General features: G+C 39.3%; 1 protein-coding gene across 3 annotated transcripts; it reads right to left on the bottom strand.

Annotated features, from left to right (window-relative positions):
- Nucleotides 1–164: 164 nt before the first annotated feature.
- On the bottom strand, nt 165–13811 carry fbxo25 (F-box protein 25). Of its 3 annotated transcripts, XM_046372662.1 has the most exons (12): nt 13518–13811; nt 12922–12983; nt 12004–12184; nt 6606–6709; nt 5407–5456; nt 5208–5300; nt 5025–5118; nt 4231–4415; nt 3728–3910; nt 3179–3322; nt 2401–2427; nt 165–1090 (listed from the first exon to the last, which is right to left on the bottom strand). In XM_046372662.1, the coding sequence occupies exons 3-12, from the start codon at nt 12129–12131 to the stop codon at nt 1001–1003; spliced, it is 1098 nt and encodes a 365-aa protein (XP_046228618.1). In that variant the 5' UTR covers nt 12132–12184; nt 12922–12983; nt 13518–13811; the 3' UTR covers nt 165–1000. The 3 variants fall into 3 exon arrangements, with proteins under 3 accessions (XP_046228618.1, XP_046228617.1, XP_046228619.1); XM_046372661.1 differs by lacking the exon at nt 13518–13811 and having other exon boundaries at nt 12922–13320; XM_046372663.1 differs by lacking the exons at nt 2401–2427; nt 13518–13811 and having other exon boundaries at nt 12922–13317.
- Nucleotides 13812–16777: the final 2966 nt, after the last annotated feature.

Here is a 16777-nt window from a genome sequence, read left to right as displayed (position 1 = left end):
GAACTGTCTCAATGACAAATAATTTTCCCTTGCTGTCATATCAAAATACATCAACTATCCAAGGAACAGAAACTACGATTAGGTCAAGTCTGAAGAAGATCTTTATACAATAAACAAAAGGACAAGAAATTCTCTGTGATGCAGTAAAAAATAAAGAACAGGAACAGGTTTTTAGAAATATTTAATTACTGTATGGCTAGTTCCTGTCCCATAAATGTCATGATAGTACCATTAAAAGTAAGGGAACAGTGGAGGAATATTACAAAAGGCAGAAGAAGGATACAAACCCCCCCCACCACCATAAATAATACTTTACATTTCCTCTGTCTGTCAATTGACAGTTCTGACAAAAGTAGTTGTAAAAACTTGCACGGCTAATGGAGTTCGACATTATTTTCTCTTAGCATTAACACTTCCAATGTACACACAGAGCACAGCAATAATTCACAAAGGACAATATAAAGTATGTAAACAGAGACCTCAACATGACATGCATTCAGTTACTGCAAGAAAATACTACCAAAACAGAACAAAGCAAAAAGCAGAACCCCATTAAATAAACATTTAACACACGTCCTCTTATTCTGTCACCCTGTAAATGGTCACTACCTGTCACCAACATGCTACAATGCCTTTTACATATAAATCCTTTCTCATACATATAGTATACATATTTTTTCTCTGTCAGGAATAGCCTTTTTTGTCAAGAAGACAAACATTTGTGTAGAAGGAGGAAAAACATAAAAATTCCATTTATATTTCACCCACCATCTACATTCTGAAAAATAAATCAACAAAAGTACATGTTTAACATTCCCTAAGTCTTACAAAAACCCTTGTGCGTGTGGAAATGAAGACATAAAAAAAAACAAAAAAACAATCCACCTCTTCCAGCTGAAGCCCTTTGTATTTGGGTAAGCAACTTCCATAGTCTCATACGAGCTCTTGGGTTGGGAGTGAAGGCAAACGGACGCCTCACTTGAAGAGCAACGTGAAGAGTCTAGAACTTGAAGAGGTCGATAAAGTGTTGCGGAGAGATGGGCATGAGGCAGCTGTCCGGGTCGTTGGCTGTGCATGGATGGCCACAGTCCTGGAACAGTCAGTAACCACACTGTTAGAAAGAAGGGAAGACCGGGGGAGCAGCCATACAGTACACAAACACCGATTTGACGTGGGACTCTGGAGCCGGTTGCATCAGCTATTCAAACTTCAAGTGATGATGCAATTGGAGGCTTACACATTACTAAATTTAAATGGATTGCACCACTGCAGTTCTTAGGTAGAGACTACTTAAACCAGCAGTTACTCTAATCAATTTAACATTACAGCTTTGCACTGCTCAAAAGCAAAACTAGCTTGTGTGAAGAAAATTATATCTGACCTTTAAATTGACATATTGTTTAAATTAGGGCTGTCAAAACGTTAACGATAATTAATTAATTACGACAATTATTTTATTGCACAGTTTTATTATAATAATTATTTATAAAGTCGGTTGCTCACTAGCTGTCTAATTGTTGCTCACCTGCTCAATAAAAAAACTGCGTTAATGTGCGATAAAATAAAAAATAATAATTGTCGGCGATAATAACGCGTTGACTTGCACAGGCCTAATGAGTTAACGCGTTTGACAGCCTTAGTTTAAATTAGTGTTCACAATGAGTGTCAAAAATAACCACTGTTAGCCAAGATTTAAATATGTTAACTAAAACAGCTATGTTTAACAGAATTTGGAGTTTTAGTTATGTACCATCACCAATTACATTCACAAAATAATAAAATATACCTCAAATTACAAAAATGTTTGACTAAATTACCAATTGAGGGAGGTTAGGCTGCATAATCGGGAAATTTCCCTCTCATTTAAAATTTTTTGTGTATAACTAACTCTCCTTGAAATGAGTGTGTACCATTACAACTATTATTACAACTAACATCTCTGTTAAGTTTAAATTTTAAATCTAGTGAAGAGTTCCAAGAAACTAGAACGTGAAAGGACTTGAACACAACTTCTGTGATGAATTTACAGATAGCTGGTGCAACCTGATACTGGACATTAGTACACATAGAGAATCGTTTGTTTCCACCTAAATGACAACTGACAATTTACTCCAGACACGTGAACTCAACATTCACAGGAATTTACGAAACAACAAAAAACGTTTTTAAAGAATGTGGCAAGAGGGCATTAAAAAGTCAGTGGAATGAGTCGCACTATTTACTAAACACACCTCGAGCAAACCATGATGACATAAAACGAAACAATAAACAGTACAAGATAAAGCTTAACGCATGGAAAAAAGATTAGAAATCAGGTCATCTGAGAAAAAACAAAAAAAAAAAAAAACGAGACAGACTGGCAACTGAAGAAATACAAAGGCATGATCAGACAGAAAATACCTTGAATAACAAAGCCAGGTGGCGATCCTTTGGGAATCAGGGAGAGGGTGGGGACCAGGATAAGAGACAGGAAGGGAGACCAAGCAAGGAGAGGGATGCAAAGAGGGCAGAGGTTAAAAACTATAGGGACCCAGTCAAGGAGGATCACAAGATTGTGAGTAATAAATAATCGCCAGTGGGGGGAACAATTACTAAGGAAACAGTAGCATTTTGTGTTCCCAAGAAGTTAACAAAAAAGTTTTGATTTTTTTCTTGCACATGATTTCAGATCAGGGAGGCAAAACGAGTCATTAGTTTGACCTCTGATTGCCACATATACATGTGAGCACATGAGTTCACAGAATCCATTGTTGAGGGCAAGGATCATCAAGAGTGATAATGAGAGCTTGTGCATGACTCATTTGTTCTTGTTCAATAACCATAACTTTGTTCTGAAAATGAGAAATGTGAGCTTTTTGTCACACTGGCATGAAGTTTTAAGTGTTATTTGACCTGATCAGGACTCTTTTTTTTTAAATTCAGAAAGCCAAATATTTACAGTTTAACAATGGGATTCTGCATGCTGGAGACAGATATCAGTGTGAGAGGCTGTGAGATTGCACCAAAATTTATCTGAGACCTTCCCAGAGTGTACCAAACAACAATAAATGTTGTGTCTCTTTAGCTAAGGAGATATAATGTGTTCTGGTACAAATTTAATGCTTGATTTGATAGACTCTAATGGCTGATCTATATGCACTTCAAGAGATATCAGGCTTGTTTGTCAAAGTGTGTTTACCTGCCAGAAGAGGATGCTACAGTGTTTGCAGAAGTGCAAGGTGTCTCCGTACTGCTCCCTCATTGGATAATGTTTCTGCAGGGTGAAGTACAGCAGTTTCCAGTCCACATTATCACTCTTGGTCAGGACCAAATTCCTACAGAACTGCACACGGAGGGAAAGGAGACACAGAATTTAAACACCATTTGAAACACAGGGGATGGGAATATAATTATAACTGGAACAAAGTTTAATTAGATATGAACAAGACTGGGTGCTTACACAATGCACGTGAGCTAGTGTGTGTTTGTGTGTGTGTGTGTGTGTGTGTGTTTTAGAGTCGGTGAAAGAGAGAGAAGAAGAGAGACAGATCACTGTGAGCAAACTTTGGTAATTCTGCCCTCTTGTGGTCAACATGTGAACTACATAGCAGGCCTCATCTCCCTGGATGCTTAGCTAAAGGAAGTTTAAAGCAATCCTTTCAAAATTGTTGTCATTACAATCACAGGTGTAGCTGAAAATCCTTGTCCATGTCCATGTCTACTAAAATCAAATATGTTTTTCTCTCACCTGTTTGTCTGAGAAATGAAAGTGGCAGAGTTTTTTCCATAGCATCCTGTTCTCGCTGAGGATGTGCAGAGTAGGCGTGGCCTGTCCCAGGTTAATGATGTCACAGGCATCAGATAACTTGCAGAGGATCTTGCTCTGCATGTGCAGTGGCAAGTCATTGAATGACAAGCCATTGCACATTTGCTGAGGTGGCAAATACAAGAAACACATTAAAATCAGAGGTTGAAACACATCATCATCATCCCCCGTGATTGATTCACTGTTAAGTATTAAATGACCAGTTGCAAGTTGTCATTACTTCCCCTTTCATATTTCATGTTCCTCACTCTACAAGTGGGGACACTAGACAACAGACATCTACTGCACATGTGGTTATTACAGGCTATCACATTTTTGGTCTACTTCCCAATTTAAACGTCACTTTTACATACAGGCATTTTGGAAAACACACATGACAGAGTCATGCATGCATCCACGCAAACAAACACCAATACATCTTCTACCTTAGGGATCTGCAGGTTGTTGAGCTGCTGCTGCCATTTGAGAATGGTCTCCAGTCGGCACAACCAGATGTTGACGTTGCCCACCAGGACACACCTGCCAACATGGATAGTGAGGTTGTGCAGCGTCGAGCTCAGGTCGTGCAACAGCTCCTTGACAAGGCGCGGATTGTACTGGTCCTCGAGAACTAGCGGCAAAGGTTTAAAGACAAGCAAAGAAGAAAAAATGATAATATCAAAACAATTAGTGACCAAATATTTCCTTTTCCCAACTTAAAATCCCTGGATGTAAGTCAGCGTTTCTAAATTAATTGAGAAGACCCTACATTTATTCTGAAAGGCTGCCTTAGTTGAAGAAAATAAAAACAGACTTAAAAAAAAAACCTTAACCACAGTTGCAAATGAACACTGCAGAATTTTTAAGTGTATTATTTTACCATACAAGTTTCACCATACACAAGGGGCAGACAAAATGTGTACTTTCATCCTCCAGGCAACACAACACCATAATGATGGAGCACACTGGTCCTACTGGTTTTGTGGTTAAGTACAATAACACGGCTATGACTAAACAGTAGTCTGAGAAACGAAATATTCGGCTTGCTCGGGGCTTACCATTTGGTAAAGACATGTTCTTTATGTAAAATAAAAAGCTACTTTTACTGACACAAGAGCCTAAAATTACATTCCATGGTTCAACAATAAGCAGGAGCGCCAAGCAAGAATGCTGAGAAAATGCCTGCCTGTAGAATATGTCCACAGAATAAGTAATAAATCTCCATCACAGGTCTCCTTACCTTTTCGTACAATCTTCTCCAGTATATTGAAATAGTTTTTTTGGGCAGCTCCACTCAAAGAGGTCAACTGAGACTTGGCTATTAGCTGGAAAAGCTATGGGAGACAGGCAGAGAAAGACAGTTAGAGAAGGAGTCACATGTACAAGTTGCACAACAGCTTCTTGTGTGATCATCATAGCTCACTTTTGCAACATAGTTGAATCTCCTCAAGTCCTGAATGGCACTGGAAAAGTCTAAACGGTTGAGGGCCTCACCAAGCGTGCAGTATCCATGACGCTGTGTGTTAACATAAAAAAAAACCCCACATAAATTGTAATTTAGGAATCATTTAATTCAAATAAATCCTTCAGGTGAAAATTCTTGTCACAGCAGTGGCACTCACTTCTTTTGTGCTTCCCTTCTGCACATAGATCCATTTATCCCTGAAAACAACTAAACAAGGAGGGGGAAAAACACATCATTCATCATATCTTGGTGTTAATGCACATATACTGTATACCATCACCAATATATTGAGCACCTGTGCAACTTTATGCAATCTAGTTTTTAAGCCTATAGCTTGTAGTGCTTTTGTATTAGATTGCAACGCATTATATATCGTCCTGACTACTGTCCCCTTCTCTACGTCTTGGTGAATGGGACTCAAAGTATCGTACAGGTTGCTCACAATTCAAAAAATCGTGACGTGGCGGCAAACAAACAGAGGAGCTGTATTTAGGATAATGGCCAGTTTTATTGTACCTGCCCCCTACTGCATAAACCTGTTTTGAAACTATGAAAACATTTACAGCAAAGACAACAATACAGTTAATGACAAATAATGTCAATTTTTGTTGTGCTGGACATCACGGACCCTAAATTAAACAAAAACATTACATAAACTGGAATGTGTGCATTTGCTGAGACTGCATACAGTGCTCTAAAAGTGGGAGGAAGAAATGGACCAAACAAACAACATTGCAAGTCAAATCTGTCTTTCAACATGCCTGACGTGTCAGATGAGTCTGAGGCTGAGATGAGGTCAAGTCCTATTGACAAACAGGCGTGACAGGTAAGACATCGGTGCTAAAGCAGGATTTGTGCTTAGCAAGGTAATTTCTGGTTTAACTCTGAGTATTCAGGGTTGCGACAGCGATACACTTTAGCACATTAATCTAATGGAACACATAAATGTAATTATAGTCAGATTACTAGTGTCCTAAAGATGGGGCAGTGATAAGCCTATAAAATTATATATTCACGCAGTATTTTTTCCAGCTGTCCTTCCAGTATTTGGCAGCCACAGCTGTGTTGCCTGGATTGTGTTTTTAAATTCTTTATATTTGTCTAATATTATACAGTTGTTTTTTTTGTTTTTAAAACATGCCGCTCTGCTGCCAGTAGGCTTCTCCATGTTTGCAATGGTCAAAAGATAAATTTAGATTCTCACCAAAAGGTATTTGTTTAGCCTTGAGAGCTAACAAAAGCACTGAATGCATTTAATCCCACATAAATTGCAAAGCCAGCTCTTCTTAAAAGTTTCAGTCTAAATCATGCATTGTTATATCCATGTTTTCCTGATTATGCGTTGCTGAGACTCACATTGAGACTTGGTGTTATTGTTGTACAAGTCCTTTTTCCTCTTTGTCGTGGCGAGCTCACACACATCCCCAACAAACAGATTTTCTTTGTTGTCACTGCACAGCCTGTTTGGACAGAGGAAGCATGGGAGGAATTTGTTAATAGCATCGCATGTGAGTGTGACCAGTACAACAGAAACACACTGTAATTACAAACTGCTGTAAAGAGTCTGCTTTGTGAGTATTTACTGATGTCCTGTTGCAAGGCACGATGGGTCTAAGGCAGTTTAATTTCTGCAGCACTTGGGGTTTAACAGGTCCAGCAAATGTGTGAGTTAAATTTACAAAGATATAGATTGCCAGAAAGTAATAGTAGTAACAGAAAGTAAAACACTCATGGTCAAAAATGTAGCTGCTGCATATTGGAAGAATTGGAAAAATAAGCAGGCCAAGACAGATGTAACAGGAGACAGAACAGTCAAGAAGGGAAAGTGTCTGTTATGATTGAGGAAACACCACAGATGGCAAATAAATCTGAGGGACAGACAGAATTGTAGATGTGACTCAGACAGTCTTTTCTTGGAAATCAGGCAAAACATTATGAGATCTCAATCTGATCTCTGTTATCTTTGGCTGCCATTCTGGGCCTGCTCAGCTGATAAGGAGCCTTGTTATTACTGATAAGACGGATCTTACCCTTTTGGCAGTATATGTGAGACATGGGTGGCTTGAACTGGCTTAACTCCAAAAGAAACCCAAATGAAAACATGTAAGCACATGTTACAATTTATAGATGTGTGTTTATTAGAGTCTGTGCACATGAACATAAATGTGTCAGTGCTTCCATCGTGAGAACTTTTCTTTTAATGCAAAGAAAATCAGATTACATAAAATAAAATCCTCTGTGCCAAGATCTGTTCCTCTGTAAGTGGACATTGTCTACTGACCTTTAACTGACAGATCAAAGGGCTGGATGGGACTTAATTGACTCTCCATGCATTCATAATCCTTTGCCTGAAGTTGAGCATCGGACTGGCAACACTACCAACTCAAGGCGACGAACATATGAGTCAGTTTATTGGGCAACAATACTGTAAAAATATGTTTTCATGCTGTTGGGACTAATCAAGTGATCAAGTGGAGATCAAGTGAATACCTACTTAATTGCTTAGAAGATAGGTATACAACTGACTGGCGATTAATGGGTTAATCCTTGTAGTTACTTTTCAAGCACAGAATAGCAAACATCTACTGGTTCCTGCTCCTCAAATGTGAGGAGTTGCTGCTTTTCTTTATGGACAAAAAGCACTGGGACACACCTCTTTATTACTGATTTCAGGTATGGTATGGGGCTGTTTTTCAGGGGTTGGGCTGCAGCACCTTACGTCAGTATTAAGAGAGTGAAAGCTGTTATAGCTGCAAAACTGTCTATGTATTTAAAATGCAATGCAACTGAAGTCCCTGTTAGCGTAACGGTCAGGTGTCCCAATATTATTGTCTACATTGTGTATATTTACTGTAGGCGACTGAAGGTGTCATTTGCATTGTCATATTTCAGTATTATTAGGAAAATAATGTTCAGACTAATCAGTACTGAAAATAATTATTTGCATAAATCGTCTGTCTGCACAGGTGTCCCAAAGAACTACTACGCATCACTAGCAGCAACAAGGATGCGATACCTCAACCGTTTTGCACTTGCAAACACTGCAAGTTCTGGTCGGCCAAGGAAATGGGCCGCAAGAAAACCACATCAGTGTTTTTGTTGTGGTGGTGGTTTTTTAATACCAACTGTGCCCCTGTAGATCCCTATTAAAAAGAAACTGGATAATATCATATAATATAAAATCAAAAGCACATTCCTTTCATTTGATTAATTAAAAAACGTGGGTATAGAGAATGTCTGTGAAGAGGGTTTCAATAGCAGGTACTACAACATATTTATTCTTATGAAAGGACCATTTTCTGTTCATGAGTTTCAGAAGGTTAGAGAAACACATGTGGAGGACAGCTGGAGAATATATCAGTCACCATCTGGGTGATTTCAATACACGTGCTTTTTAGATGAAGAAACTAATTTATATTTGACTCCAGTATAAGTTGATGCATGGCTGTGCTTGTCCAACTGCAAAGTCAACTGATGAGGTGGTGAATGAGCTCTAAGTAAATCCCTCGGCTATATCCATTTATCCAATTGCACAGATACACACACAAACACACATGCAAGCACAGTGATCTGTCACAGTGAATTACAAGTGAGGAATGCAACAGCCAGACTTTTTTTACACAGGTTGCATGCGGAGCACCGGCCTCCGCAAAGCCAATAAAAGACATCACACAGCAGCAGGAGCGTTCAGAAGGATCTGTGGATATCTAAACTATATCCTGAAATACATAAGTTTAAGGGGATAGGACCAGGTAGAAGCCAACATGAAAACCGAAATATGTGGCTGACATTTGGCTGTTACATTTCTCTTCCTCACTCTAGATGCGTGCATTGAAATAGCATTTGTTTTGTGCTGTTTTTGATTAAGTGCAAGATGACAAAACAATCAGAGAAATTCACAGATGGATTGTGACAGAGATGGAGCGTGAAGTGAGGCTCGGCACTCCAGCACCTATCTGGCACTTGCCTGTTTGCTCATGATAAGTGACAGAGACTTGTTGACATTAAAAGACAAAAGATGATCTAACCTGCTTCTGTAACACTGTGCACCACGCCACTGGTCATCATAGTGCTTTTCTTTCTTTCTTTCTAACCTCCATGTGTTGGTCTGTCAAAGGCATCCACATCCATCACATGAAGTCACAGACCTTTCTGACTGAGGCTTGCAGAGTGGATGACTTAAACATGATGTCATTAGTCATTGTCTGATGTTGGGTCTCTTTGGACCCAATGCGACACTGTTCATCAATATAAAGGGTGACACCATGATGTGAAGGAGATATCACCAGCTGGCACCATAAACTACAGCAGCACCAGCAGGACACAGATGTCCCGCTCACCGTGCAAAAGTGAGGCTTGAATAGATTGCACTACAATACGCTTACAAACTTGTGACTTATTCCATGGTGCTAGTGACACTATTCCTGTTGTCATATTTATTTCTTTTATCTCTAATAAATAATAATTAAAATAATATTTTTTTTAAATAATAAGTATTATTAGATGTTGTTTTATGCATATTTTACTGAATAAAGCTTTTTTTGAAAGGAATCACGTTTAAATGTGATAGCATTGATTATTCATTGAACTTGACACAACTTAATAGTAATGGCATTTTAGTCTTTAAACTTGTTCTTTTGTCCTTTTTATTGTATTTAGTATCATGTATTATTGTGTAAACCACACCGCTGAATTTTGAATATTGTGAAGAGTATAACAATAAATTTTACATTGTAACTTGCAGTTACTATATCAACAGAACTGGACCTCAAAAGCTACATGAGCTACAGTGTTTTAGTTGGTATTCCCGCTAATGCGTTGCTATAGCAGTTCCATCAATATGTGTGTATTAAAGGTTATCTCTAGCTCATCTTCATTAATAATGGAAAAGGCTCAACAGAGTCTAATGAAAGGTTTTATCAATTGATTATGATGATTTAGTAAACACCCATGAAATGAAATGAAACAGACAAGAGACAAGGTTAGAGACAGACTGAGTAAAGCCTACTTTAACCAATTGTGTGCTGTTGCAATTTATCAACGATTTCTTTTCAGTTTCATTCATTGCTTTTTATTTTGCTTTCATTTAAGTTAAAAACAGACTTCAGCAATTTGTTGTATTGATATTTTGTAACGAGCTCTCATATCTGACCCATTCAGAACTCTGATGAAATGCATTTTGTAACAGACATTTTTAAGGTGAACGTAGAGCCTACATACATAGTTTGTCATAAATTTAAATGTAAATATTTACAAAAAAAAGTTTTCTTCATTTTCAAATATCCTTGGTTATGACCAAAAAATAAAATGTGCAATACATTTACATTTGAAGGTAACAAGAGACTTTGAGAGTCAGTTGAAGTTGAAGAAATGCAAACCAACACACAGTTTAAACAAACTGAACAAACTTAAACTTTAAAACATTCTCATATGTCTCTCTGTATGTGACCACTCATTGCCATTTGGAATGTGTCAAGACCAAACATGTCTCCTGCAGATAACAAAGCCGGCTCTCATGGTGGGAGACAACCCAGACTGCCCACAGGGGCACCTGTGATACAAACCAGAAGAACTGAAATAACAGCATGTTTTTAGTTCAGCTGGCTTCAGAAACAGTGTCCATTAAAGTCTTTCAACCCTACTTAACGCCTTTGGATGGGACTGTGTTAGAAAAGGTATTGTTTGAACTTGTAAACCTGTCATTCTTGTGTGTTAGAAGAACTGGTATGTTAACATTCACCACACCACTTCAAGCAACAACCAAACCCACAGTGACAGAATTTACAAGTTGCATCATCCACAAGTATTTTGAGGAGACGGATGGTGTATAGTCCAGTGGTGATTACTTCAGATTCTGATCTTTACAAATCAACTGTGAAAACATCTTCCTCTGTGATGTTATGAACTCCCACCTTAATTATTTTTAATATTTCTCTTTTTCTCAATGTGACACACTGACAAGTCGGTCTCATGTAAAATCACCCTCTTGACTGTCTAAACCCCACCCTATACTCAACTATCTGTTTTGCCATGACGCCCCTTTGGCAACAACAAGCTGCAACTGTGGGATGTAAATGACCGCATCAAAGACTGTCTGCTATGGCCTCGATAATGAGTAGCTGAGTAGCCATGGCCTTATCTGTTCAATTTGGTCAATTTGGAATTTGTTCTTATTATCTACTGACTCCCACGGCCACTTGATCCTGGTCCCTGTTGATCTATTGAGCATTTTAACCAAAGGTCATTCGGTCAGTTTGTGCTTGTTCAGTGAAGGAATTTGGATTGCAGCTAGGCATGAACACGTACTGTAGCTCACAGTACGTCAACAAATATGTCAGCAAACAACAACAACAATGCATATTCGAAACAGTTATAATCTCTACTTGTGGCAGTATTAGTACTCTAGATTTTTCAGACACTGACCATATAATTGCAACAAAAATCCCTCAAACATTCTGAGGTATTTCGTGCAAGACAGAAGATGCCTGTAAACCAAGTCAACATTCAAAGAGAGCTTTGGCATTTGCTGTGCTGGAGTCAGCCATTTTAAACAAGATGCGGAGCAAAGAAAAAGTAATCCACTCTTGGTATTTAAGTACGACCACAGTACGACTACTTTTTGCCGGCCTCTAAATATAATGTTTTATAGTATAGTATTGTTAGTTAAGTCCAATATAGTCCGATAAAGCACTATTAACCACGATTTAATGACATTTAAGGAAATATAGTTGACAAAGGCAAGCAGGTTTCTTACTCTTTCAAGTCTATCTCTCTGTTGTTATCTTCCAACTCGTGTCCATACAAGACAATCCTCTTCCAGCCATGCTCTGTCTTGGTCCAGCTCCATCCTGGTGACCTCCAGTCCTTGCCCAAGAAAGGCATTTTTGCTGGGAGGGGGGACTGTGAGGAGGAAGGGGTTTTCCCACTTCAAACACCTGGAGGGTTTACAAGATGCAATATTTTTCTTTGTTCTTTCTTTCTTTCTTTGTGCTCTGGGACTCTGGAAGCAACTGAATACCTAACTGAGAAATATAGTCAAAAAACATATTCAAGTTGCTTAAATTCATATTCCTATCTTTAAATACAAGTCATGCAAAAAAAAGGCTGGTCACTCAAATTGGATTACTGTAATTTAGACACAAACATTCAGACAAAAAGATTCAAAGGTAACCATCAGAGCTACTAAGGATAAAGGCTTAAAAGGCTTTTGAAACAGCTGGTCATTTCAAACACAAAAAGTTCCATTCCAAAATATTTCAATGCTATAGATTTCGACTGCAATAATAATTGTCCAGCAGTGGTTAAATTCGGATCAAATTTAAATTGTAATGGCTATCTCTGCATCCACAGATAAAGTCTGCAGCCTAAAACTACATGTTAATATCAGAGGGCCATCACATTGTGTTGCCTATTTTTGTGGTACTATGAATAAAACCATAATGGAAAACTGCGCCAAATTGCTTTAATAACATACTATGGCGCATTTACCTTGAGCATTTGAAAAAAAAAAAATACATCGTTAGCAAGCCGTAATATCGTAATAAAATAAAAAAAATGAAGCTGACATAAGCTGTCAGTCGGTTCAATGAATGTAATCACGACAAAAAGAGAATAAAGAATGTCAACCGCACTGTAATACAGCTGCAAATATTTACAAACCGCTTAAACAAACCTTAAATGACTCCTTTGTCGGATCCGTCTCTGCGTCTCCTTCGCGTCCTTCTGCCTGCCGTGCTGGAAATATTGACGGAAGTAAACACAGTGCAGGGACAGGATTTGTACACGCCCCCTGTCGCTGTCTGATTGGACAAAAAATCAGTATTTATTTTGTTGCTACCCAAAGTCACGTCGTTGATTGGCTGACTGTGACTGTCAATCATGTTCTTTTATCCCTTCTGTTTTGTTGGGGCTTATTTCTGCACGTGACAAAGGACTACGCACATGTACTTGTGTTTTCATAGCATTCGTTTCGATGTCTCACTATGAGGTACGCCCACTCGCGTATTCACAGAAGCATTTGTACCACTACGCCAGCCCTGACGTCTGCGTAAGGACCCTGCTCCTTATAAATGACTGACACAGCTCAACAGCTAAATGACTACGGTTGCAAAACCGCTTTTCACCTCCCACGGTGATGCCGCCCGTCCATGCTCCTGTATGAATACGATATTGAGCAATGACACACACCAAGACCGTGTCAGCAACCCTGGCTCATGCACACACTGCGCCCACTTTACAGCGAAGAGTCTCCACTGAAGGCGAGCTCACCAGACCAGAAGGTGAATTCCGTGGCCGACTGTTGCAGTGGAGGCTCCCCAGTCCCGCTTCGAGGGCAAGAAATTGCCCAGGCAAAACGGACGGCCAAGACAGCTCCTCCTGGTGTTTCTGGAACTCCTGGATGAAGTTCACCATCTCCTGGAAAGAGCAACCATAGTCCAGCAAGACTCTCGTTCAAGACTCGTCTTCCCTGGATTTTGACATTAAGCCCATTAAGCCACTGGTAGCAGCCCATCTCCACCCACAGAGGTGTTGGCTGCATCATCCAGACCACCCACCCTCCCCACAAAGGAAATATTTACGCTTTGCGTTTCAGGAAATGGTGTATGAGTACCTAGTACAACCGGTTGGCCTTTCGCTGAACCTGAGAGTGTTTGTGAAATGGGTTGAGGTGGCTGTAGCCCTGCTCAGGGAGCACAGCATCCGCTTAGCCACCTATCTGGATGACTGATTTTTGCTGGCACACATACGGACATTGTGTTAGCACACCTGACCAAGCTGGATTTTGTGGTTAACAGTTAAATTCACTCACTTACAGAGAGTGCAAACATTCAGATCCACTCTGGTACGGTTTGTCATGACAAGATGAGTATAGCATTGTCTGTGTCTGAGGCTGTTAGGACTGATGGCTTCAGCATTGTCAGTGGTGACGTTGGGCAGGCTATACATGAGACATTTCCAGCTCCAGAGTCATCATGAGTTGGTAAGAACAGACAACACGACTATGGTGGCTCATATCAACCGCCAGGGCGGTCTTCACTCCCGACACACTCTGGCACGCATACTGATTTTGTGGAGCAACACGCATCTCCTCTCCGTGTGAACGACAAACCTATTTGCTTTGAGGGAGAATGCTCAGTGTCCTCTGTTTTTCTTCTTACAAGAATGGAGTACTCCACTGGATGTAGACATGCTTGCATACAAGTGGCCATATGTCCCACTTTACGCATTTCCACTGCTGGCTTTGATCCTCCGACCCCATTGAGTGTGTGGATGAGTAATTTATTCCCATCACGAAACAAAGACTCTTGCTGGATAGTGGATGCTATGCTGCCTTGCGGGTTCATTCTACCAGGGGCCTTGCGACCTCTTGGGCTATGTTTAAGGGAATGTTCATCCAGGATATCGCTTCTCACTTTTGCAAGGTTTTATAAGTTGGATGTCGTGTTCCAAACCTTGCTCATGTTGTCCTAAGCGTTGGCTCATCAGTGGACCTGCCTCATCCTCACACTTCCACTTGAGCTGGAGCTGGCAGTCAGTCTTCAAGAAAAGCTTGTCTGGCAATACGGGAGTCTCGATATCCCATAGTGAGACATTGAAACGAATGCTATGAAAGAGAACTTTAGGTCACTTCCTCAACCGCGGTTCTCTGAGTAGCATGAGTGAGAAATCTCACCAGAGCATCTGCCTTCACCCCATCGGCGTTCTGGGCGTGTGGAGCGCAGTGGCGGGAGGAGCGACCAACTGATCCAAACGGTTTTGCCCGACGGAACGCTGTGCGACCTTTCTAATTTAAAAGATGTGCCATGGCTCAAAAAAGGTTGGGATAGGTTGCCATAGTGAGACATCTTATGCATGCTACTCAGAGAACCGGAGTTGCAGAAGTAACCTAAAGTTTTGATTTTGTGATTGAAGATTGGAACACGACTGCTGGACAGTTATGTGAGTGATTATGTGGTTATTCAGGACTTATAAACAAATGTGATCATGTAGTTTTAAAGTGGTATATTAATAGGCTTATATTATTATTATTATTGCTATTTTCAAATAAACCTCAAGTTAAGACCTACAATTCTTGCCATTAGTTGTGTCACATATGTTTTGACCACTTGTATTTTTCAGATGTATTATTTTTGTTATTTCAAGTCCCCATCAAGTCTCTATTTGCCATGTCTTTACTTAAGTCACAGGTCCTTCAGAGGATGAAATCATGATGTAGGTGTTTCATGTGTCTAAATGCTGAAATGTCACAAAAATGAAAATTATTCTGTGAAAGCTGTGTTAATAGTTTGTTATACAAATTCAGACCAGGTCTTCTCAATACATAGCCCTAATAATAAAAGAAAAGGTTTTTGACCGACCAGAGGGTGGTTTTCACATGCTGCATCACAACTATTTTTCAATAGTTTTCCACTCATAATTTGCATATTCATAGATTTTAAATTTTATAATGAAGAAAAAGGGATAGATGTAGATTTCACAGGTTTTTAATGAGCTTACAGAACTTTTTGGATTGAATCTTCATATATTCAAAGTTTGAGGCTATATAGCCTATGGCCTGCCTGATGCTGTCTTATATCCCCTCCGTTAGTAACGGCTGAGGTGTCCTTGAGCACAGCACCTAATCTCCCAAATGTTCCCTGGGTGCCTGTCATGTCAGCCCACCACTTCTGTGTGCTTCACTGCATGTTGCATGTGTGTGTTCAATCAGTGATGGGTTAAATGCAGAGAAGAATTGCGATGTATGTAAAAATTTGCTGACAATAACATTTGAAGTTTAATTTTTTTAAATTACTCCTACATTTTATAAGGTAAAAATAAGTGCTTTCAGATCTTAAGTCAAGTCCTTATGGATTTAAGTCTCAAGTATGTTAAGACACCTTGTTTTAATAACACAAGTCTGAGTTGTGTAAAAAGTCACAGGTCTGTAGCTCTTTATATATGCAGGTTATCATAAGTTAGTACCATGCTTTGTAGGCACAATACTAATGCATCGTCATACTATTAATGCATAGTCCATGCATGGTTTTGTGCATGGTAATTGTTCCTTTAGGCACTGTTAGTGTATGTGATTACAGGGAAATCAGAGGTTTAGGGAGACAGACCTGACAATATGGAGTTGCTTTGATTTTAACACAGTAATTAGGGTCATTCTTGTGGTTAGACACTGCCCCCTTTAGGCTTCAGACAGCAAATTTAAACTATGTTCAATCACTACAAGCAGTGTATTGTTTTCCCATAGACCCATAGACAGATAGGCCTCACTGATGTATATGCATAATATTTATTCAAATAATAGTGTTATATTTTAGTAACTTATATTATAACTGTGTACTTTCCTTTCAATTGAAACTAATAATTAAATGAGCTGTTGAACATTGTTGGTGAAAATATACACAATCAGCACTTAATTTGACCAGAAAAAAGGGCAAAATGTAGACCTAGGTCATCATCAAGAAAAATCTGTTATCCTGCACCTGGCTTGTACTTTGACTAAATTTAAACAATTTAAATAATTTACTCCTAAGAAA

Source organism: Scatophagus argus, chromosome 19 (genome assembly GCF_020382885.2).
Source record: "Scatophagus argus isolate fScaArg1 chromosome 19, fScaArg1.pri, whole genome shotgun sequence".
Taxonomy (NCBI): domain Eukaryota; kingdom Metazoa; phylum Chordata; class Actinopteri; family Scatophagidae; genus Scatophagus; species Scatophagus argus.
The sequence above is the reverse complement of the archived record's forward strand: the minus strand, read 5'-3'. Positions and strand labels throughout refer to the sequence as shown.

Bases quoted from the DNA above. Each gene is read 5' to 3' on its own strand.
- fbxo25 (XM_046372662.1), bottom strand. From the start codon at position 12,131: ATGCCTTTCTTGGGCAAGGACTGGAGGTCACCAGGATGGAGCTGGACC. The intron at 3,911-4,230 runs GTAGAAGATGTA...TTGCCACCTCAG, and splicing joins ACAACCTGCAGATCCCTAAG to CAAATGTGCAATGGCTTGTC. The intron at 2,428-3,178 runs GTAAACACACTT...TGATTCCCAAAG, and splicing joins GTAGCATCCTCTTCTGGCAG to GATCGCCACCTGGCTTTGTT.